This window comes from Pantherophis guttatus, chromosome 5 (assembly GCF_059756535.1).
Source record: "Pantherophis guttatus breed Tessera chromosome 5, ASM5975653v1, whole genome shotgun sequence".
In the NCBI taxonomy this organism is placed as follows: domain Eukaryota; kingdom Metazoa; phylum Chordata; class Lepidosauria; order Squamata; family Colubridae; genus Pantherophis; species Pantherophis guttatus.
Genome location: NC_142067.1, coordinates 105976539 through 106000970, shown reverse-complemented (window position 1 = coordinate 106000970; position 24432 = coordinate 105976539). Strand labels below are relative to the sequence as shown.

Here is a 24432-nt window from a genome sequence, read left to right as displayed (position 1 = left end):
TGTGGAAAGGTTTTATATATCTATTTCAGAAAATTTCAGAAGATTGATTATATATATATATATATATTGATCATACATACATACATACATACATACATACATACATACATACACACACACACACACATATATATATATTCTGAAATTTTCTCCCCAAACAAGCCTTAGCCTTTATTTAATTTGTCTTTTAATTTGGAACATCTCAACCTAAGAAGAAATCCCTTGAGCAAACTTAGTTTTACTCACTGGCATCTGCTTAAATTTAGTCTTAAGAGGCAAAATGAAAAAAAACCCAACAATATTTATTTATTTAATAATATTTTGGATAAAATATTATTAAATAAAATGTGAGTTAACTGTTTCTTCTGTTTCTTGCCAAAATATTAGATAAGTAGATCTTTCCCATCTTTTCCCATTTCCTAGTTAGCCTTATAAGTTCAGCAACATTCATAAATTCCATATGAAAATATGGAATTTCTCTATATATATTTATGATATCTGATCCACTTGAATCCACTCTATGTAGTAAAATAACTAACAATAAAAGTGAAACTGGAGTTTTGGCTAAAACCTACCTAATGGTTGTGCCACAATAGTGCAACAGCTGATTTGACTTACAATATATATTATCTAATTTATTGCCAAGAAATTTGGAATTTGGTCTAGACCAGTGTTCCCAGCCTTGGCAACTTTAAGATATGTGGATTTCAACTCCCATCTTAAAGTCAGTAAATTATGTAGGCAATATAGCCCAAGGCCACAAATACCTAAACACCAATGTTTAAAAGTACTTGTTTGACACAACATTCACACTATTTATAAAAAAACATGAAGGTGATTGCTCAAAGAAGTAGTCCGAGTTTCTTACGACGTCCTTTTGTTCAGAGCTGCTTCTGCTGGGACGCATACAGTTAGTTTGATTACTATGTGGGAGTAGATGTATAAGGATTCTTTTTCATTAGACCCAAAATTAACCTCCCAAAGAAATTTTCAAAGTTGTGGAATGTCAAAAGCCAGTGATGTCTATTTTCACAATTAGCTAGCATCCTGATGTGGTGGCTTTCTGTGTGCCAAGGGCTTAATTAAGAAGAAACATTCAAACATATAAGATTTCATCTGCATTTTTAGAAATATACCTTCTACTGCTAGTTGTTCCTGAATGTTTAATTGGCTTTAAAATAATATCTTTATTTTGAAACTGTTAATGTAGAAATGAATAATTGTGCATTGGAGTTCTGCTTAATAGCAAATTCTGCTATTCTATTCTATTCTAATTCTATTCCCCCAAATCTATAAATGAAATTAGAACTGTGTGCAAGTTATGCAATGGCTTCTTAGTCCCTTATTCTTTCCCAATCTTCCCTAAGTATCAAAAGAGTCATTTATTTTATATGTAGCATGTGATGTAATAATATTAGTTATAAACAAGGAAAGGGATCTAATCTTATCCCAGATGCACTATGGAGTGGGAGTTTTAATCATTCCCTGCCACCATCAATAAACCTAGAATTCTTGGGTGAAATGGCCCATTGCCACCAATTATTAACTGGAAGTATGAACAAACAGCACTTGACCAAGCAGCCAGATTTTTTTTAATATATGATAGCTGGCTTTTTGTATCATGAAAAACTGGGGTGGTAAGGGGGTTGGGGTGGAGGTTACCAGGTTGTTAATTTTGTGCTCTTTTTACAGGGTGTTACAGATGGAACCACATGTTGATACTTGGAATGTTAACCCTCAAAATTCACCATGAAAAACCATTTTTGTCACTTGCAATTGTTTGTTCCTGATTGGTTAAAAACAACCGCAACATGTTCCTGTTTTAATACATTCTATTGCACAGCTGCAACCGATTTTACTTTGCAGTCTGAATAATTTATTCCAGACTGATATTTGGAGTACTGGAATTAGAGGATGACATAAAAGGGACAGAATAATAATCTCTGCTGTGCTGGAAAACTGAGTATGCTGTTTCATAGCCATGCTGGAAAATGAATGAATGAACGCTTCATTGTGGCCAGTGAGCAGAAAAATTAGTACACTGGTAAAGTTGGCAATAAAACAGCAAATAAAAGAATTAAAGATAACAGCAAGATAACTCACAACGTTAAAAAAACTTTGCATCATGCTCTCTTCTACACTCACTAAAACGATTTTGTGTCAGAAATTCAAGAAATTAAGTCATTCTGGCCTGATCAGACAGTAACAAAGTGCTGGAAGGATGGTAGAGTTTTGAGCATAGGTTCCTATAAAGAATGTAAAGATTCTTATTTCTATAAAGATGCTGATAATATGGTTATAGTTGTTGAGCTGTTATTACTTTAATTCTATAGAGAGGAAGCCCAATATAACTGAAATCAATGAAATTAAGCAATCTGTGTTCATAAGTGACATAATTCTACCTACTACTGTATTTGCCCATCCCCTTCTCCCCCAAAACTAAAAGATTTACCAGCTCTGCTTTACAAATCAGTATAAATTCCTAAACAGAAGGACTGAAGACTGTCTTTACTGAGTTATCAGCTACTTCCCAACAGTAATATATGACTCAAGTTTATAAACACCAATTTCAGTGTAATGCAGAGATGGTTAATTCTTGGCAGGTTACAACATCTTGCTGAATTGCCTAACTGGATGCTAAGCAGGATCAGGGCTGATTGGGTGGGTGGGTGACTACCAGGAAATTCCAAAGATGTAGGCTAGATGGGAAGTTGGCAAACATCTCAGAACAAAGCAATGGCAAACCAGTTCAAAACTGTTATCCAGATAAGTGTGTGAACCCGTATATATAAAGATGTTAAAAGTTGAACTCTGAAGACTACAAAAGAGCTCAATAAACTTGAACACAAGGGAGGTAAGATTTTTAAAAATGGGCTGTTTTTGCAAGCATCAAGACTAAAAAATAAATAAATCATGAATTGTAGAAGGTGATGAGGTTGTCATTGATTTTTAGCTGAAATGCTTCCAGGCTTCATGAGGGAGCAGCACAGCAAAATTTCTGCAGGAACCTGAAAAAGAGATAATGTTGCTTTAAGAGGTCCAGACTAAAGTAAATGTGACTCTTAAAGCAACAACATGTTTGCTCATAGCAGCATGAAAGCCTGAAAAACGTTAGGCTGCTCTAATGAATTTAATAATCTAATGAACAGGTGCTGCATTGGCAGGCATATAAAATCGAAAGCACTTTGGTAGTGTGCACAACCCTGGTCTCTGGGTGTATATCTCGACACACGTACAGTAGTGGCCAAAATTGTGGAAACCTTTGGGAAAAGTGTATTTTTGAGGTTTGATGGCTAAGAACACCACTGTTTTTTGGAGTTTCAAGATAATCATATTCCACTGCTAGAATGACCTGGGAATAGCCCAGGCCTTAACCCAATTGAAAATCTATGGAGCCGACTAAAGAAACTTGTTAGTCAGAAGCGACCCAGCAATAAAACCCAGTTAATAGAAGCATCATTCAATCTTGGTTTTACATTATAACAGCTGCAGAACTAAAAGACTTGGTTCGCTCCACGGAAAGATGTTGTAAGGCTGTAATTCATGCTAAAGATTACCCAACTAAGTATTAACTGACATGGTGATAATTTTTGTATATCTCATTTTTTCTACGTGTTTCACTTTTCTTCTTTATACTGTAACTGCTATTCTAATAGCAAATCCTTCATAAAAGTTATTGCATCACATTCCTGATTAAATTAGCTTTCCATTGATATATAACTTTATGGTACTACTCCAAAAATAAGTGGTATTATTTATTTATTTATTTATTTATTTATTTATTTATTTATTTATTTATTTATTTATTTATTTATTATTATTTATTTATTTATTTATTTATTTATTTATTTATTTATTTATTATTCGAATTTCTATACCACCCTTCTCCTTTCGGACTCAGGGCGGTGAACAGCCAAAATAAAAAACATTTATACATAAGTACGATTACGCGGTGGTTCTCCTCCTTTCTCTCCGACCGGTCGCAGTTTGTGTTGGCAGGGGGGCAGAGGTCGACCTCGAGGCCTCTCATTTGTGGAGTGCCGCAGGGATCGGTCCTCTCGCCTCTCCTGTTCAACATTTATGTGAAGCCGCTGGGTGAGATCATCCGTGGCTTTGGGGTGAGATACCACCAGTACACTGATGACACCCAGCTGTACATCTCCACCCCAGGCCACCCCAACGATGCCCTTGAAGTGATGTCCCAGTGCCTGGAGGCTGTACGGATCTGGATGGGGAGGAACAGGCTCAAGCTCAACCCTTCCAAGACTGAGTGGCTGTGGCTCCCGGCATCCCGATATAGTCAGTTGACTCCATCACTGACTATTGGGGGCGAGTCATTGGCCCCCACAGAGAGGGCTCGCAATCTGGGAGTCCTCCTGGATATGCAGCTGTCCTTGGAGGAACATCTGACGGCTGTAACCAGGGGGACCTTTTGTCAGGTTCGCCTGATTCGCCAGTTGCGGCCCTTTCTTGATCGGGATTCCCTGTGCACAGTCACTCACGCCCTCGTCACCTCTCGCCTTGACTATTGCAACGCTCTCTACATGGGGCTCCCCTTGAGGAGCACCCGGAGGCTTCAGCTGGTCCAGAACGCAGCAGGGTAGTGACGGGAGCAGCATGGCGCTCCCATGTAACACCGCTCCTGCGCGAGCTGCACTGGCTCCCGGTTGTCTTCCGGGTGCGCTTCAAGGTGTTGGTTATCATCTTTAAAGCGCTCCATGGCATAGGGCCTAGCTATCTTCGAGACCGCCTGCTGCTACCAACGACCTCCCATCGACCCGTGCGCTCCCACAGAGAGGGCCTCCTCGGGGTGCCATCAGCCAGACAATGTAGGCTGGTGACCCCCAGGGGGAGAGCCTTCTCTGTGGGGGCTCCCACCCTCTGGAATCAGCTCCCCCCAGAGATAAGGAGAATCCAAGACCTCAGTGCCTTCCGTCGCGCCCTTAAAACCCATTTATTTAAACAAGCCGGGCTGGCTTAAGATGAAATTTTTAACTGTTTTTAAATGTTTTAAACGTTTTTAATTGGTAAATGAGTTTTAATTGGGCCAAATTTATATATCTTTTAATTGTTTTTAATATTTGTTCTGCATGTTTTTTAATCTGGCTGTACACCGCCCTGAGTCCTCAGGGAGAAGGGCGGTATAGAAATCCAATATAAAATAAAATAAAATAAAATAAATAAAATAGATTTAAAATAATTAAATTTGGCCCATAATTTAAAATTTATCAATTTAAAATCCATATCAAAATTTAAAACCAACCATAAAATCATAACTGAAAGAGATGAGTTTTTAGGGCCCGATGAAAGGTCCGGAGGTTGGAGATCACTCGTATCTCTGGGGGTAGACTGTTCCAAAGGGTAGGTGCCACCACAGAGAAGGCTCTCCTCCTGAGGGTCGCCAGCCGGCATTGTCTAGCCGACGGCACCCTGAGGAGGCCCTCTCTGTGGGAGCGAACTGGCCGGTGGGAGGCTATTGGTGGCAGAACGCGGTCCCGTAAGTACCCTGGCCCTAAGCCATGGAGCGCTTTAAAGGTGATCACCAACACCTTGAAGCGCACCCGGAAGTCCACCGGAAGCCAATGCAGCTCGCGCAGGAGAGGAGTCACATGGGAGCGCCCAGTCGCTCCCATAATCCCCCGCGCGGCCACATTCTGCACCAGTTGGAGCCTCCGGGTGTACCCCAAGGGGAGCCCCATGTAGAGAGCGTTACAATAGTCCAGACGAGAGGTGACGAGTGCTTGAGTGACTGTGTGTAGGGAGTCCCGATCCAGAAAGGGGCGCAACTGGCGTATCAGGTGAACCTGATAAAAAGCCCCCCTGGCCACGGCCGTCATATGCCTTTCTAAAGACAGCCGTGCGTCCAGGAGGATGCCCAAGTTGCTGGCCCTTTCCGTGGGGGCCAATGATTCGCCCCCAATAACCAGCGATGGCGTCAGCTGTACCCAGGTCTGAAGCCGGACTGGAGCAGATCCAAATAGACAGCTTCATCCAGGTACTGTGGAAGCTGTCACGCCACCACACTCTCAACAACCTTCGCAATAAAGCGAAGGTTGGAGACTGGACGATAGTTAGCCAAAACAGCCAGATCCAGGGATGGCTTCTTGAGGAGAGGCCTCACCACCGCCTCTTTCAAGGCGGCCGGCAGGACACCCTCACTCAAAGAAGCGTTGATAATTCCCTGGAGCCAGCCTCGTGTAACCTCCCAGGAAGCCAGCACCAACCAGGAGGGACACGGATCCAATAAACATGTGGTGGCGTTCAGCTGTCCCAAGATCCTGTCCACGTCCTCGGGAGCCACAGGATCGAACTCCTCCCAGATAACATTCTCAAGGCCTGCCTCAGTCATCTCGTCTGAACTAACCCAGTCAGTGGCCAAGTCTTCCCGAATCTGAGTTATTTTATCATCCAGATACTGTACAAAATCCTCAGCTCGGCCCTGCAAGGGGTCCTCCTGCGCTCCCAGATGGAGAAGGGAGCGGGTCACCCTGAACAGGGCGGCTGGGCGGTTATCTGATGACGCGATAAGAGTGGCAAAATAGCTAGATTTCGCCGCTTTTATCGCCACTAGGTAGGTCTTAATATGAGACCTTACCAGTGTCAAGTTGGATTCGGAACGGCTGGCCCTCCAACCGCTCTCTAGGCGTCTTTTCTGGCGCTTCATCTCTCTCAACTCCTCGGAGAACCAAGGAGCTAAGTGAGTTTGGCGCCGGGTCAGAGGCCGCAAAGGCACGACCCGGTCCAAAGCCCCGGCAGCCGCACTATCCCAGGCGGCCACCAGGTCATCAGCCAAGTCGTGAGCTAGAGTTTCAGGAAATGGCCCAAGCTCCATCTGGAACCTATCAGGATCCATCAGGCACCTGGGGCGGAACCACCTGGTTGGCTCCGCCTCCCTGCGACAGGGTGCGGCGGTCAGAAAGTCAAGTCGAAGGAGCGAGTGGTCAGACCATGACAAGGGTTCAGTATCTATATCCCCTATATCAAGGCCACTCAACCACTGACCAGAGACAAAAACTAAGTCCAGAGTGTGTCCCCCCATGTGAGTAGGGCCGTGAATTACTTGGGTCAGGTCCATGGCCGTCATGGAAGCCATGAACTCCCGAGCTACCTCAGAAGTTTCACCAATGGATGGCAAGTTGAAATCCCCCATGACCAGAAGTCTGGGGGTATCAGCCGCCACCTCGGCTATAACATTGAGGAGTTCGGGCAGGGTCGTTGCCACGTGGCAGGGAGCCAGGTACGTGATCAACAGACCCATCTGCACCCCACGACCCCACTTCACGAAAAGGGACTCACATCCGGCTATCTGAGGCACAGTGGTCTCCCTCGGATCAAGACCCTCTCTTATAATGACCGCCAACCCCCCGCCCCTGCCCTGAGCTCTCGGCTGATGAAATGCACGGAAGCCTGATGGGCACATCTCCACGAGGGGAACCCCCCCTCATGGCCCAACCAGGTCTCCGTAATACCTGCCAGGTCCGCTCCCCCCTCCTGAATAAGATCACAAATGAGGGGGGCTTTATTTACTACGGACCTGGCATTACACAACATCAGCCGGAAACTCGGGCCCTGAGACTCTAAGCAGCCTGAGGAACGGGAAGAGCTAAGGGGACCGGGGCACGCAATCACTCGGAGATAGCGAGCGCGTGCCCCCACCACATGATGCGGCCCCCTGCTCCCGCCATACCTGCCCCTCCCACTCAGCGTATTGATGGAGAAGCCCTCAATAGAGGGCATTCTAACAGTCCCCTTTCCCCCAGAGTCCGTACCCCCTATGGCACCATTAACAGCCAGACTGGCCTCCCTCCCCACTCCCCTCCCCAAACCCCTTAAAAATTTACACAAAGACAATTTTAAAAAACCCCTCAGCCCCCTCTTTGCGGCATGCCACCTCTCGGGATTCCAAAATCCGTCATCGAGGTAGGCCCTCGATAACATGGAGGGCCAAGCCTGCGAGAGGGGGGAATCTCGCAGACCAAGAAGCTCCGCTGCTGCGTACATCTTGCCACAGGGATGGGGTGACCGTCCCCTAAAGGGTCCATACAGAAAAAAAGTCCGAGGGAGAACATAAAAAGACAGGAGCCACAAAAGGATTCAAGACCCAGTCCACTGTTCTCTCACAACAGAGGCCAAGTCCGTCTCCAGGTCGACACAGTCCAAGGGGGGAGGAGGAATAAATCATACCGCCCTCTCACAGCGGCTTGGCTCGATGGTCTGCCCCCTTTACTGGTGAGATGGAAGTAATGGTTCAACTTGCGCACTTGGCACCCATAATATAGGTCCAAAATCTAGCTAGTTTTAGAAAATACATTTTTCCCCAAAAGGTTTCCACAATTTTGGCCACTACTGTATGTTGCTGTTGGGTTAAACGAAATTGATCCACAGACGGATGAAGACCTCGGCCTTGCATCACAGGCTTTAAAATATTATGGGTTGTTGTAATTGAGCACCCTACTCTAGTGTGGGTTGATAAGTAGTGGCTGTTGCTTTCTCGGTCTAGGGCCAGGGGTGAAATCCAGCAGGTTCTGACAGGTTCTGGAGAACTGGTAGTGGACATTTTGAGCAGTTCAGAGAACCGATAGCAGAAATTTTGAGTAGTTCAGAGAACCGGCAAATACCACCTCTGGCTTGCCCCCGAGTGGGGTGTGAATGGAGATTTTGCAGTCTCCTTCCCCTGGAGTGGGGAGGGAATGGGGATTTTGCAGTCTCCTTCCCTTGGAGTGGGGAGGGAATGGGGATTTTGCAGTCTCCTTCCCTTGGAGTGGGGAGGGAATGGGGATTTTGCAGTCTCCTTCCCCTGGAGTGGGGTGGGAATGGAGATTTTGCAGTATCCTTCCCCTGCCACGCCCACCAAGCCACGTCACAGAACTGGTAGTAAAAAAAAAATTGGATTTCACCACTGTCTAGGGCTGAGTACATGTGTCCAGAATCATCCATCCCCTTTCTTGCCCCTTTCTCCTTCATGGATGGCATCTAGAGAAATTACCTGCTAAGAGAAAACAAGGTGGAAAAGAAGAAACTCTGCCTGATTAATAAGCATATATTTTTTTTTTGCAAAATGGATTTAAAAATACACGTGAGGTTGTTTTCTGTCTATGTTAGCCTGATGCTGAAGATACAGAATTTAGTGGTATTGATCACAGAACAGAGTCATTCAAATGGAGATAAATGCTAACTATTAGAGACATTCTCTCCAAGAATCAGAATGCCACCCACGAAGTAAGAGCCTACTGTTCACATCAGGCTTTCTTTTCTCCTTATTGCTTCTGTAAGTACTTTAGAGCTTGTAGTTTGCACGTTGCATGAGAAACACTGTTCAATTCCATGTAATAGAAAGATAAAGGCTCCATCTCTTAGTTCTGACATCATTGTGGAACTTAACCCATGCGGAATGGAACTCGACTTTTTAGGGAAGCCGCAATGCATGTAATATTTTAGATTTCAGGCATAAAGCCATGGTTACCAATCAGAAACTGCATTTTATTTTCAGTCTCTTTTCTATTATTCATCTAAGGAAGTCACAGTTCTCCTGATTACAGGCTCCACCATTCAAGACAGGGGTCTCCAACCTTGGCAACTTTAAGACTTGTGGACTTCAACTCTCAGAATTCCTCAGCCAGCTTTGCTTAAAGTCTTAAAGTTGCCAAGGTTGGAGACCCCTGATTCAAGACCTTCTCTGTGATTAAAGTAGGTTACACTTAAGCACAGAACACCAATAACCATATTGCACCAGTAACATATGGTTTTGACTATTAAATTGTTCCTACCACTAAATTAATACAGCCAACAAATGTTTAATGGATCCTTCTAGTTGTTGACTGTAAAATCCCCTACTATCCCTGCACAGAATAATTTCTTTTAGGACTTCTAGTCAAGCAGCATCTGATCTATTATTTCACCATAAATTGTCTTAATAACTTTGCAAATGATGTATTGTAGCTTTGAGAATTATTTTCGTGATGATGCATGCACGTAACTTCTAATAGTGCGTTATATAGTGAACATTTAGAGGCTACTCTGCTCACAGCTCTTGAGGAATACAAGTTCAGATCTAAGTAGGTGTCATGCTTTTTTTAAAAAATCAAGATTTGTATGGCACACGGGGCAGGGAGATTAGATAATTCTGGTGTCCTGTTGCAATTTCATATTACATCCATTTATATATTAAAGGCTTTTTTCCTGTTTCATTCTTATCTGCTTTTTCTAAAAAAAACCCCACAAAATATTTACTATAATGAAATGTATGTATTTTTGCAAACGGGAGAGTCCAGAATTAAAATACAGCCCCTGAATTGCTGCAACAAAGTAACATATTAATTTTGTATATTAAAATGCAATGTTTTCCCAAACATGTAAACTATTTAACTACTAAGCTTTTATCCCGATTTTACAGAAAAAGGTAACTGCTTTGAAAAGAAGCTACTTTTTTCCCCTTTGAGGAACTAAAGAGCTGGCAAATGTTGATGAACAAAATGCAATTATATGCAAATAAATCTGGGGGGGAGAGAACCAGTTAAAAAAACCCTCAGTGTAACTTCACCATAAATAAATTCTGCCACTGAAATTTCAAATAATATTCTTAGATTTTCCTGTTTGTATGTGTAAAGCATTCTTGTGGCCTATAAGAGTGCTGATGATATAAAGCTGCCAGTGGTCTCTGGCATCCTTGAGTAGCCACATGGACCCCAGAGCCCCAGCTGGACCCATTTTGTCCCTCCTACTGGTTCAATTCTCCCCCCTCCCACTCTGATTATAATCCCATTCGGAGAAGAATTCCCAGCTACTATTTAGTTTGCCAAAGCACCCAAAAGTGACCCCACTTTAAAGGCTTAGTAGAAAACAGAGATTCCAGCTGGCTGATCTCACCACTAATACTCACCATTGCCAGACTAACACAGCACTGACTATTGATAGAGGAAGCCCACAAGGATTGTTTTGCCCCTTCCAGTTTAAAGAAGACCACTTGGGAAAAGATATCTTCCCTCGGTGACCTTCTGTTTTGTTCTTTTTGTTCTCTTTTTAAAATATCAAAGTTTGATACCTTTTTCATACGGCAACGCCTGCCTTGACCTACAACCAGCCTATGAGCCCCTCAGACTTCAAATCAACCATATAGGCAACCAGAGACAGCACCGACCCCCAAACCAACCCATGCAACACCCCCCCCCATCCAGCACTTCACCTCCCAATGACCCTCACCTGACATGACCTCTCCATCACAAGACCTTTTATAAGACCCTGACTTGGGACCGACACCTGACCCATCACAAGACCCCACCACAAGACCCTCACTTGACACAATCACATGTCAGCGTTCCAGAAAACCCCTGATCCCCAGTAAAGATGCGGAAGCAGGCATTTTCCAAAGTTCTCTTTACTAGAAATAGGTAAACTGGCACATCTGGGAAATCATGAATCTGAAAAGCCCGGACTTTCCTTCAGTAATACAAAGCTCCCAAAACCACTCCCTTTCTCTTCAATCGATCACATGCTCCAATCAACGTCCGTTCCACCTCGACCCAGCACCTGACCCTCCTCCTCCAGATGCTGGATCACCCTGACCTTGACCGATAGGAAGAATGCTATTATGTCTACTAATTCCCCTCTCCTAAATCCCCCCTCCTACTTTCCCACACATGAGGAGGTGGCAGCATTGAAGCTTCCGGCCTAATATGGCTTCCAAGGCTGACACACACCTGACTCATCATAAGACCCTGACCTGATGTAACCCTACCTGATGTGACCTCAACATCACATGACCTACTGTCCACACAAAGCCCTTATAAACAGAAGAAAACCAACACTGACCTCCCCTAAATTCCGCTGAAAATATTACCTAGCCCCAGGGGTGGGTTCTACTTACCTTTACTACCGGTTTGTAATGGGATCGCGTGTGCGTTCTTGCTTTGTTCGCGCACGCGCCTTGCTTCTGCACATGCGCAGATCGCCGATGACAACATCCGGGGCAGTGAGCGGGGCTTCCCACCAGTTTTACTACCAGTTCTTGCGAACCGGTCCAAACCAGGGGCAACCCACCACTGCCTAGCCCGGTAATGAAGCATTCAGAAACCAACCCACAAGCTCGGAGAACAAACCTCCATCCTCATAGATATTCATCACTATCGCACACCTTCCTGTGCTAAGCATGTTTTATACTGGGTACATATAACAGGCATTCCTAAATGATTTGTACTTAACATTCAGTACATTTTTATTTATTAAAATCTGAGACAAAGCAAAAAAGATTTTTTAATATAACACATTAAGCTAATCAATATATAAAAATTTGATCGATGGTTTGTCCACCACATAGTTAACTTTAGAAATAAACCTTCTCCTTGATGAATAGATGTGACTTTGACAAGCAAAGAGAATGCACCAGCTGCTAATTATAGCAGCATAGAAGCTATAATAGGTGATTATTAGGGTTTATAAATTTATCAGATACATTGTCCAGTTCAGGGTTTATTCATGCATCTATGAACCCAGAAGACATGAAGCAGAAACACCTCTCTCACTTTTCATATCTAAGAAAACTTTCTGCGCATCATTAAGCCATCATTAAGCCATCACCAGACTGACTAGTGCTGAATATAGCAATGATACATGCCTGTAACACCTCACCAGATAATGATGTGAGTTTGCAACCCTCCTTGCCAAAAATCTCCCTGTTTTTCTGTGTGTGGGTATATGTGTGTGTCTGTGAACATTAACTAGTGGAAGCTTGGAATCTACTTCCAGCAGAGGTAATGGGTCAGTTATCAGTAACTGAGTTTACACATGCTTGGAATGAACATATGTCCATAATCCCAGAAAAATTACAAATAAAAAATAAAAACAATAATTTAAAAAAAATTATAAAATCCAAAAAAAACCCTCAAAGAGCAGACTTGATGGACCACTAGGTCTTTTTCTGCCATCAGTTTTCTATGTTTCTATATTCTATGTAACTTTTAGACACACTGGAGGAGCAAATACTATTGCATTTTAAGGTCAAGTGTAAATCCCCAGCAGAAGATCTAATACTCTCAACAATGTAGGCCTTTTTCCAAGTTATAGATAGATGGTAGATAGACAGGCAGGCAGGCAGGCAGGCAGGTAGGTAGATGATAGACAGACAGACAGACAGACAGACAGACAGACAGACAGACAGACAGATAATAGGTAGGTGGGTAGGTAGGTAGATGATAGTGAGGTAAATATAGCAAATATAGAATAATGTAGATAAAAGAAATAATGTGAATAAAATAGGAATCATACAGAGTCAGATATATGGGCTCTGGGGGACCCTCTCTATTCACATTATTATAAGGGGAAGACGAGCTTGGATACATGAACTCTGAGAGACCCTATCTATTCACATTATTATAAGAGAGGAAAGTGCTTGTTGGAAATTACATTAACAAACAGTTAAACCCCTTTAAGTGGTAATATATCTTCTGAGACCTAGCTGTCACGGAAAGGACTGCCATATGGAAAAACAACTGAGTGACCTCACTGTGAATGACACAAAGACCTATATGTTACAAAGAGTTACTTAATCCAATGAATTTACCCAAGGAGAGTAGTAACTCTCCCATTAGCAACTCCGAGCACTTAAGAAAAGTTGTGCAGCTAAGATAATTTTGTAAACTAAGATTAATGCTTTAAGTAATTAGATGAACTTATTATCCAGTGTATGTAACCATAGAAGGAAAATTGGATGTATGATCTCATGATTAACCATATATGGAAAATGTATGATCTCACTGAATCCTTTGTCTTAGAAATGTATAAAAACCATTGTATCAGAGTACTTTGGTTGTTCAAAGCTTCAGGTACAAATCTGGCTCTGAACCTTGCGCAATAAAGCTATCTCTGACTGACCTGGGAATGTTTTTTAGTCCTTCCATTCCACAACAATAGAATTCTTTATAATTCTTATTCTTTATTCTAAGTGTGATTGGACACACAAGGAATTTGTCTTTGGTGCATATACTCTTGTGTACATAAAAAGAAAAGATACATTCGTTAAGAATCATAAGGTACAACACTTAATGATAGTCATAGGCAGGGGTGAAATTCAGCAGGTTCTGACAAGTTTTTGAGTAGTTAAAAAGTAGTTTAAAAAGTAGTTTAAAAAGCCTCTGCTGATCAGGCAACTCAGCTTGGATCGTCAGAAACATTTAAAAGAAAAAACCCCTTTTTTTCTTTTAAATGCCTCTGATGATCCAAGCTGAGTTGCCTGATCGGCAGAGGCATTTAAAAGAAAAAAAAGCCTCTGACGATCAGGCAAGTCAGCTGGGATCTCAGAGCCTTTTGAAAGCATTTTTTACAACCTCTTCGCTGAAGAGGCTGTAGAAAAAATGGTTTTAAAAGTTAAAAAAAAAATTGGCCACGCCCACCCAGTCACATTACCCCCACCCCCACCAAGCCACGCCCACAGAACCAGTAGTAAGAAATTTTAGATTTCACCACTGGTCATAGGATACAAATAATGAGAATTCTATTGTATGCCAAATGCGTTAGAGTTCCTGTACAGTCAGGTATCTCGAAGCCAATATTCTCTGAGGCATCTCTCTTCACACTAAAATGCCTTTTTTGTTTTTTCCTTCCCTGAAAAGAATTTGCTATCCTCAGCCATGAAGGAAGCTCCATTCCGATTGCACTGATGGTTGTAGATGCACCCTAAAATCACTAAGTACTAAATGTGGTTCATTTTACAACCGCAGGATTAAGACTGGGCATTCGTTCTGGTGTACAGAATGGACGCCCAGGCTTGGTGTACATTCTGGAGAGCTGCAAAATATTATACAAGTTGACCTCCTTGTGCGACCTTTCACAATTAAAACAGTGGTGAAAATGTAAATTTTATCACCAATTGTTACATTTAAAACCTTCACAAGTCTGCAAATCAAAGGAAAGTTAAAGCAAGATTATAAATCCACTTGTCATTTCATTTAGCGATCACTTTGCTTAACAACTGAATTGCAGGTCCCAATTGTTGGGAGCTGGTTGCTAAACAAGGACTACCTAGTATGATCGTTTATGTTAGGAGGTTATTGCAATATACTGAAGTTTCACGAGAGAAACATATATGAAGTTACTGGTTTCAACCATTTTTTACATAAAACACATGAAAACCTGTTTTTCTTACAAGATGCAGTCAGATGCTGACTACTTCCCTTAACTTTTGAATATCCCAGGACTACTCTGTGATAGTTTCTTTTAATTATACTAAAAGAATGTAAAAAACATTGAAGCATCCTAAAATGGTACAGATATCTTACTTTACATAACTGGACAAATAAGTAGTTGCATAACAGAGCTGGCAACGATTCATCATTACAAAGTGAAGCATGTAGTGAATAATATGAGTTATTAGATGATTTCTAGCCCGCTTACTGGATCTCGGATGTTTAGGCACTGACCCTTTGGCTACACCCACTGCACTCCTAGCCAACCACCGCCATCAAACCACAGTGGGCTTTTCTCATCTGTTGGGCCTCTGCCAGAGATTGTCCATCACCAAACCCCCTGGCCCACCACACCCAGCCCTTCATCCCGGCCCATACCCTGAGGCATGGTTTTACCCAGGCGTTTTGCTGCACAGGACCAGCACAAGAAGCCACAAGCCAATTGGTTGGCAGGTGGTAGTGCTGGCGTGAGGGAGCAGCATGTGATTGGCAGTGGGTGGGGTGATTGTGGGGGCTTCTGAATTGTTCTGGCAGTATCTATGCCCATGTAGAAGTCATCTTTTGTTTGCCACATAGAATGCATATTATCTTATTTTGCTTTTGGGGGGAAATACATATGTATCAGTGGTGGGTTCCTCCCAGTTCGGCCCGGTTCGGCCGAGCCGGTAGCGGTGACAATATGACATCACCGAACTGGTTCTCTTTGTTCGGAAGCTGGGTCCTCCCGCCCCCCCTGGTGTTATTCTTACCTTTTATTTGGCCCCACCCACAATCTATTCGCTGCCTCCTGAGTCCTAGCTGATCAGCTAGAAGGAAAAAAACTGTTTAAACTCTTGCCGGGGGCTTCAAAGGGCTGCCCTACAGCTGATCAGTGTTAAAAGGCAATGTGGTGGTAAACCAGTACACTCGGAAAACAAATGGGTAGACCGGTGCCTTCAAAAACAAATGGGTAGACCGGAACGCTCCAAGAACAAATGGGTAGACTGGTACAGCTCTGCAAGCAGTTAAAAGCCTGGTAGACCAGTTCCTCTGCCTAAATCCTAAAGAATTGTCACATGACCATCAAACCACGCCCACAAAATAAGCCACGCCCACAGAACCGGTAGTAAAAAAATTTAGAACCCACCCCTGATGTGTATGTATATGAGTGTACACACAGCTGATACCGACTTTCTTTTGTATGCTGAGAACAATTTATAATAGCAACAGCACTTTGACTCATATACCACTCCATAGTGTTCTTCAGCACTCTCTCAGCAGTTTACAAATGGTAGCATATTGTCCCCAACAATCTGGGTCATCATTTTACCAACCTCGGAAGGACGGAAGGCTGGGTCCACTTTGAGCCTGTCAGGATCAAACTCCTGGCAGTGGGTAGAGTCAGCCTGCAATACTGCATTCTAACCACTGCGCAACTATGGCTGTATAACACACATACAAACGCACACATGCACGAGTGTGCACAAAGACACACACACAAAGATATTCCAAACAGAATTGTCCAAGTATATATTTGATATTTTAATCAAAAAGAACATTTTTAATGCAATTGAAAGGAGAGACAAACAGAATTCACCTTGCCAAACATGAATTATTTCTCTACCGCTTAGTGCCCCATAGCATTTCTGGGCCTTGTGGTCAAATTCCTCTTCTTCTTTTGCTGTCACCACCTTTGTTCCCATTTATTTTGTAATCCACCTACTTGTGGTTAAATATGTACTGAAAGTGACTTCTTCCTGTTGGTCATCATACCAGGTGAAATGGTCTAACAAGACTGACAAAATCATAACCAAAAAGATTTCGACAGCAGTGTTGGCAAAGAGGACAAAGAAATCGCAATAAAATTATGCTGAGAAAAACAAGCATTTAAGCAAACATTGTATGCTTGCAACCTGTGCCTAAATGACTCATATAGAACGTATTTTTCAAGATTCAGGTACTTTATTTTTTCCCCTTAAAAAAGCAGGGGATGCATAAATCAAGATAAATGGTTTGATTTTATTGCTAATCCTGTGAAAGGAAGCAATGTTTTATTGCAGGGAGGGATGTCCTTAAATGCTCCCATTCTATCCAGCTCTTTCCCCCACATTTTGCAGATACAGTAAGTGAATGAAGATTGATAGTAAGTGGTAAACTAGACAGCAAGCAACCTTTGAAGGGATCTATGTGAAAGTTTTCAAGAGAAAAACGAACTGATTTCCATAGTCAGAAGGATCCCCTCCATCAATGTCACCACCAATTCAGTCATTTTGCATAATCCTAAACCATTTTGAATGATTTCAGTTAAAACAGTTCTCCATTACTAGGAAACTGAAATTCAGTAATCCAAGCACCGTATTTTTCGCACTATAAGATTCACCTAGCTTTTAGGGAGGAAAACAAGAAAAAAAAATCTGCCTCTGCCTCCCAGCAATTTTCCTCCTTGCAGAAAACAGCCTGGTCAGCTTCAGCACAGTCTGATTTAGCACGAGCAGCTGATTGGTGATTGGATCAGCCTCCCGGAATTCTGCCGATCAGCTGTTCCAGGCTGTGGGGATCGCTGCCGCCCATCGCTGCCGCCGCCTATCGCCACCTTTGCATGTCTCATTTTTGGCCTCCGCATGCACCTTTTTCAGCCCTTTCCAGGTGGTGGGGATAGCTGCCACCGCCACCACCATTTGGCCGCTATAGGTGGAGGTGGCAATTCCACGGCTGAAAACAGGACGCACAGAGGCCAAAAATGGGACACGTGGAGGCCAAAAATGGGGCACGCAGAGGCGGTGATGGGCGGCAGTAATTCCCGCAGCCTGGAACAGCTGATCGGCAGTATTCTGGAAGGCTGATCCAACCATCAATCAGCTGCTCGTGCTAAATCAGGCTGTGCTGAAGCTGACCAAGCTGTTTGCTGTTTGCTGCAAGGAGGCAAATTGCTGGGAGGCAGAGGCCGAAGGGTGAGGGCTGGCGGGTGGGCGGGGTTTCGGCAACATTCGCTCCATAAAATGCACAGACATTTCCACCCATTTTTGGGGAGGGGAAAAGTGTGACTTATAGAAAGAAAAATACGGTACGGTATATTACCATTTGTAGCACACTTAAAAGCTATGCGAGAGAGGGAAAGAATATATATGCAGAATTAGAACCACAGAGCCGAACAGAGGTGCTCATATATTTTAAGAAATATTTCACTGAGCTGATTGATTAGGATGGGTAGGGTTTTGGGGTTGTGTTCATCTTACATTTAGGTAGTCTAGCAGCCTCATTTTACACCACATATCTGTCAGTGTTCAGTGTTTCATGACAATGTTAGGGATATTCAGTCCCAAGCCAGATCTCACAAGCATTTCCGGTCCAACCTTCCCAGCACTCGCAGTTTCCACAGTTACATATACCATTTCCTGGAACAAAAGAAAATATCCATAATTGAAATTAAAAATGGGTTGCTCTGTGAAAGTATAAACCATCACAAAAAATAGCTTTTATTTTTCTTTCTACATATTTCCTCCTTCTGCCTTGAACTGAAGCTCTCAAGGCTTAAGGCATTTATTTTCTCCTTAGATTCCTCCAAACTGCTCAAAATGAGGATCCTGAGAGCCCCAAAATTGATTATGTTGGATCACACATAAACCCCTTTTGTATCTCTGTTTTAAGGAGATCTGATGATGAACAAGAAGTGAGGTAAGATGCCCTCAGAAGTAGTAACTGCTTCAAAGTAATTCCTCAGTCCAATTCTAGCACTAAGAATTGAACTTATGAGTGATTGTGTGAAATTGCAATTGTGCATGTGTGTACATGGGTGGGAAAGAATGATAGTGATATTTATGATAGCATATGATACGGTATTTATGATTTTGAACATTTATGATATGACAAACGTTATGACAGCCTCTGTGTGTCATTTGCAGTTCTTGGGTATATTGGAATAATTTACTCCTTCCTCTTTCAAAAATCAGTTTTATAATGGGAACTGGAAGGATAAGAAATCAATTCCAATTTTTTTTTAAGCATTCCTAAAAATCTCTCTCTCTCTCTCTCTCTCTTTCTCTCTTCCTCCCTCCCTCTCCCTCCCTCCCTCTCTCTCTCTCTATGGGGGGAGCTTTTTTATTGACTCTTTAAGACTTTGCTTCATACACATAGCCCCTTTCTTTTCCCAGGTATAATTAAGAGGATTTCCCTCACACATTCATGAAAGAAGACTATCTTTGAAAGTCAGGAAGCTATTTCTCCTCATTCATTTAGAAATCTTTGTTTTGCAAAGCAATAACTGTTTAAGGGTGCTTTGCCTCTTAGTCTATAGCACCTGCTCTGAACTCAAGAGGCTGTTGGATGGATGAGAGCATGCAATGCTTTGGGAGCCACTGAAATGTAGTGTGTCTTCTTAGAGAGCAGATAGGTTGACTGTGGAGATCATACAACACCTGTGCAAATAAGGCCATCGTATTTGTCACAATCCCGGTCATCACATTCGCAGAATTCTCCTGAAATGTACCATTCTTGGGAAGAACAGATGCATTTTCCACAGTGACAGGAACCTGAAAGCACAGAAAAATCATTACTGGCACTCAGTGAAGAGCAGAACTTTTCAATCAAGCAGGGGACATCTTAGGTAATCAGTGCCTATCAATAAATGATTGTCTACAAGGAGTTCATTGTGATAAAAGCCTATTGGTGAGAAGCATGTTCGGGGGGGGGGCTTTAACTTGAAGGGGGGGTTGTAGGATGCTCTATAATTATTTCCCTCCATTTTGATTTAATCAGGGGTTGCTTGGAAGAAGGACATTTTGTCTTGGTTCCAAAGCTCTAAAATCAAAGCCATTCTTCTCTGCGGGATTAAGGGAGAGTGGATGAAGGCACGTGAGAAGATTTAGCTAAGGTAAAGGGAAGAGAAAGGACAAAACCTCAAGGTTATTGAAACTACAGAGATGTAATCAGGAATAAAAACAGAGTGAGGTAATAAGAACAGGTCTCACTGGACTGTATATAGCTGTGTGGAAACACAATCCTCCTCACGTATCCCACTTGTTTTTCTTTTGAGCACTTTTACCCCCAGGCCAGAGTACAAACATTTGGGCATTCACTGCATGAAAAGAACACGGAACATCTAGGGTTTCAATCTATCAAGTATCCTTTACCTGAGGCCATACCACACTGTAATGAGAAGTCCCATCTTTTTAAGCAACTCAGCAGGAAAGAGTTAATTCAAGAATGGTCTTCAAACTAATGATTTGAACAGGTGTGCAGATATGCTAAAATCCCACTGAATAGCAAACAATCATCTTTGAATCAAGCTTGATTCCTGGTGACGTTACTTGTTTCCATATGACAGTAAGAGATGCCCATCGCCTTCTTCCAATAGGTTTCTAACTCCATCTAACAAAAAATATCTGGTATTTCCTGGAGTCTCCATCTAGGTAGTAACCAACCAGGCTAATCCTATTTTGTTACCGTACTCAGATAAGAACACAGTTTAGTTTTTTCAAAGTCAGTGTTGTGGCTCTGACCCCTGAGCCCGTCTTATTGGAGGAAGAAGGCTCTGAAAGGGAAGGAGAGGAGTTGGCCGGGTCTCCCTCTCCAGGACCCTCCTCTCTGGCAATGCCTCAGGTGTCTCCTGACGGAGAAGAGATTGGCCAGGAGCCAGGTATCCCCGCGCAGGCGCAGTCGGACAGTGATGGGGATGAGTCTTGGCTGGATCCACGCCAGCGTTGGAGAGATAAGCGCACGCAACAAAAGAGGAGGCGTGCCAGAGATTAGGCTGAGTCACTGGACCACACCCCACAGGGTATAAAAGGGAGCGTGGTGGCCAGTCAAGCCTTGTGATGAACAAAGCTGAAAGCTTCCACGCCATTCTGCATTGCCGGACTTTTGCTATAGGCTTTGCTGGATTATATTTGGACTTAAATTACTCTGTAATTATTGAACATTTTACTTTGATGTACCAGAAGCGGAGAGAAGTTATCTCTTCCCTTCGTGAGTAATAAACTCTTGGCAGGCAGCCACTAGGTTGCTGCCAAGTTCCGTTATCATAAGGATTTTGTCGGCTGGTTTGGTTTTTAACTCTTGGACGTCTGTTGGTGTGTGTGTGTGGGACGGGGACAGAACAGTCAGCTGGATGCTGCCACATAGCTAGGCTTCCTCTACAGAACCAACTAGCCCAGGGGTCTGCAACCTTAAACACTCAAAGAGCTGTTTGGACCCGTTTCCCACAGAAAAGAAAACACCGGGAGCCACAAAACCCTTCCCGTACTGACTATTTCTTGAGCCGCCACAAAACTAGTATATGTAGTTGAATTAAACATTTTGTTTTCTTCTGAAACTTTTCTTTTCTTGGATTTATCCATGGTTGGCCTACCAGGAGTTGAAAAACTCAATAAATTTCGTGCCGGCAGGTGTCGCACATTGGCGGTTGTGAAGCATATTTTGAGTGACAGGGAGCAGCAGCAGAGGGGTGAAAGAGCCATATGCGGCTCCAAAGCTACAGGTTGCTGACCCCTAAACTAGCCAATAAAACTGCCATCCAAATGTGAAGTTGTATTGTGGTTGAACCTCAGTTTATTCTTAAAATGTATTTATTTATATTTTGTAAATATAAATGTGATCGTGTGGTGTGGGGAACACTGTAATGGCTGCAACTTCAAGGACAGTCAGAAATCTATAATTTTTCAGTGCCATCATAACTTTGAATGGTCACTGAACAAGAAGTATGTACCGCTTAGTTCTGCTACCCCAAAAGTGTAGCCTGATAGTTACGTGGTAAGCATCAAGCAAAATCAAAAACAGTTAACTAGCACAATGAATCCAAAGACCGACAAAAATGGAGGGACAGTAAGAGGAAAGGAGCAATAGGCAATAGTTTACATTGGCTCTATTTCTATTTCAAAAAGACACAGCGTTCTAGGGCCATATTGTGGATAATTAGCATGGCTAGTCCCAAAAGAAACAAGTTCTGGCTTTAACCTACTGATGAGCATAACTGGCGCAGAGTGCGGCCACGCGGGTGGTGATGGGAGCAACGTGGTGCTCCCATATAACACCTCTCCTGCACGAGCTGCACTGGCTCCCGGTGGTCTTCCGAGTGCACTTCAAGGTTTTGGTTATCACCTTTAGAGTGCTCCATGGCTTAGGACCTGGTTATCTATGGAACCACCTGCTACCACCAATAGCCTCCCACCGACCAGTACGCTCCCATAGAGAGGGGCTCCTCCGGGTGCCATCGGCCAAACAATGTCGACTGGCGGCCCCCAGGGGGAGAGCCTTCTCTGTGGGGGCACCTACTATCTGGAACGAGCTCCCCCCGGAGATACGGAGGATCCCGGATCTGCATACCTTCCGTCGCACGCTCAAGACTTTCTTATTTCATCAAGCTGGCCTGACCTAAGTCTTTCCCCTTTTTAAATGGAATTTTAAATTTGTTTTTAAATTATTGGGGTTTTAAATTTGTTCAGCCAAATTATTTAATTCGTTTTATTTTATTTTAAATTTTGTATTTATATGTTTTATTCTATGGCTGTTCACCGCCCTGAGTCCTTCGGGAGTAGGGCGGTATATAAATTCAATAAAAACAAAACAAAACAAAAAATAATGACAACAGAAGAGAGATGGAAAATAAGACACTGTGGGACCCCTCCTCTGTTCTGCACCATGAAGGAAACAAGTTACTGAATGGGATGATGTGCCCAACAATTTCTAAACTTTCAATAGGAATATTTTTTTTATAAAAAGCACATTCCTTTCTATATATTGTAGAGAAAAAATGAGAATTCTTTAGCAAAAGAGTTAAAAACGTATAGACAGTGGTGGGATTCAAATAATTTAACAACAGGTTCCCTGCCCTAATGACCAGCTGGGTAGGCGTGGTTTGGTGGTCATGTGACTGTCTGGGCGTGGCCAACTCAACATCACTTACGTTGATGGGCGCTTTGCCTTAGCTGTTACAATGTAATAAGGGTTAACCAGAGAGGCAATTTCTGTAAGCAGGGCAATAAAGATTAGGCTAGAAACAACACCAGAATGCTTCCTTCCTGCCTTCCTTATAAGATTAGCCCTGTAAAGTGGAAAAAAAACAAACTAAGATTTCTTCTAACAACCGGTTTTCTGAATTGCTTAGAAAATTATCAACCTGTTCTCCCGAATAGGTGTGAACTGGCTGAATCCCACCACTGCTTATAGAGAATCAGAAGGAACCTAATGGGAGGCAGACTTTTTAAAGTACAGGTAGTCCTCAACTTACAACAGTTCATTTAGTGACCGTTCTAAGTTACAACATCGTTATTATCATTTTTCACATTTACAACTTTTGCAGGAACCCCAGGGTCGCATGGTCAGAATTCGGATGCTTGGCATGATGACTCATGATGGTTGCGGTGTTCTGGAGTCATGTGATCACTTTTTGTGACCTTCTGACAAGCCAAGTCAATGGGGAAGCCAGATTCACTTAACAACCATGTCACAAACTTAACAACTGTTAAAGTGGTAAACTAGGCGAAAACCTCACTTAACAAATGTCTCTCAGAAATTTTGGATTTCCTCAATTGAGGACTACCTGTATCTTTTGTAAGAGAACTCTGGATATTTTAAATTATTTCCCTTCCTACTCTGTAAAAAGTCTCACCTCACTTCTGTATAATCAAATTTAGAATATAAACATAGAATAATAAAGACGGAAGGAACTTCGGCAACCTTCTAGTCCAACCCTCTCTGCTCAGGCAGGAGACCTTACCATGTCAGACAAATGGTTGTCCAGTCTCTTTTGGGAAGCCTCCAGTGATGGTACACCCACAACTTCTGAAGGCAAGTTATTCCATTGGTTAATTGCTCTCACCATTAGGAATATTATCGTTAGTTCAAGGCTGCTTCTCTCCTTGGTTAGTTTCCATCCATTGCTTCTTGACTTGCCTTCTGGTGCTTTGGAGAATAGGTTGAACCCCCCCTCCTTCTTTGTGGCAGCCCCTCAAATATTGGAACACTGCTATCATGTCACCCCTACTCCTTCTTTTTATTAGACTAGAGCAGGGGTGGTCAAATATGGCCCCTTTATGACTTGTGGACTTCAACTCCCAGAATTCCTGAGCCAGCTTGGCTGTCTCAGGAATTCTGGGAGTTGAAGTCCACAGGTTGTAAAAGGGCCACAGTTGCCCACCCTTGGACTAGAAATATCCCATTTCGGTAACTAGTTTTTGTATGTTTTAGTCTCTAACACTACTTAGAACCTGGACCTCTTTTTTGACAAATCACGTGATTTTTTTTTTAAATGTGATTTTGTAAAAAAAAATAATAATAATCA

At 42.8% G+C, this 24432-nt stretch overlaps 1 protein-coding gene across 1 annotated transcript in view; it reads right to left on the bottom strand.

Annotated features, from left to right (window-relative positions):
• Positions 1 to 16673: 16673 nt before the first annotated feature.
• The window catches only part of ITGBL1 (integrin subunit beta like 1), a 167320-nt gene continuing 159561 nt past the window's right edge, over positions 16674 to 24432 (bottom strand). The window contains exons 10-11 of the mRNA XM_034418138.3: positions 19571 to 19684; positions 16674 to 18550 (exon numbers count right to left, since the gene is read on the bottom strand). Coding sequence (XP_034274029.1) covers positions 18459 to 18550; positions 19571 to 19684 — 206 coding nt within the window. The 3' untranslated portion in view covers positions 16674 to 18458. The remainder of the gene's footprint in view (positions 18551 to 19570; positions 19685 to 24432) is intronic.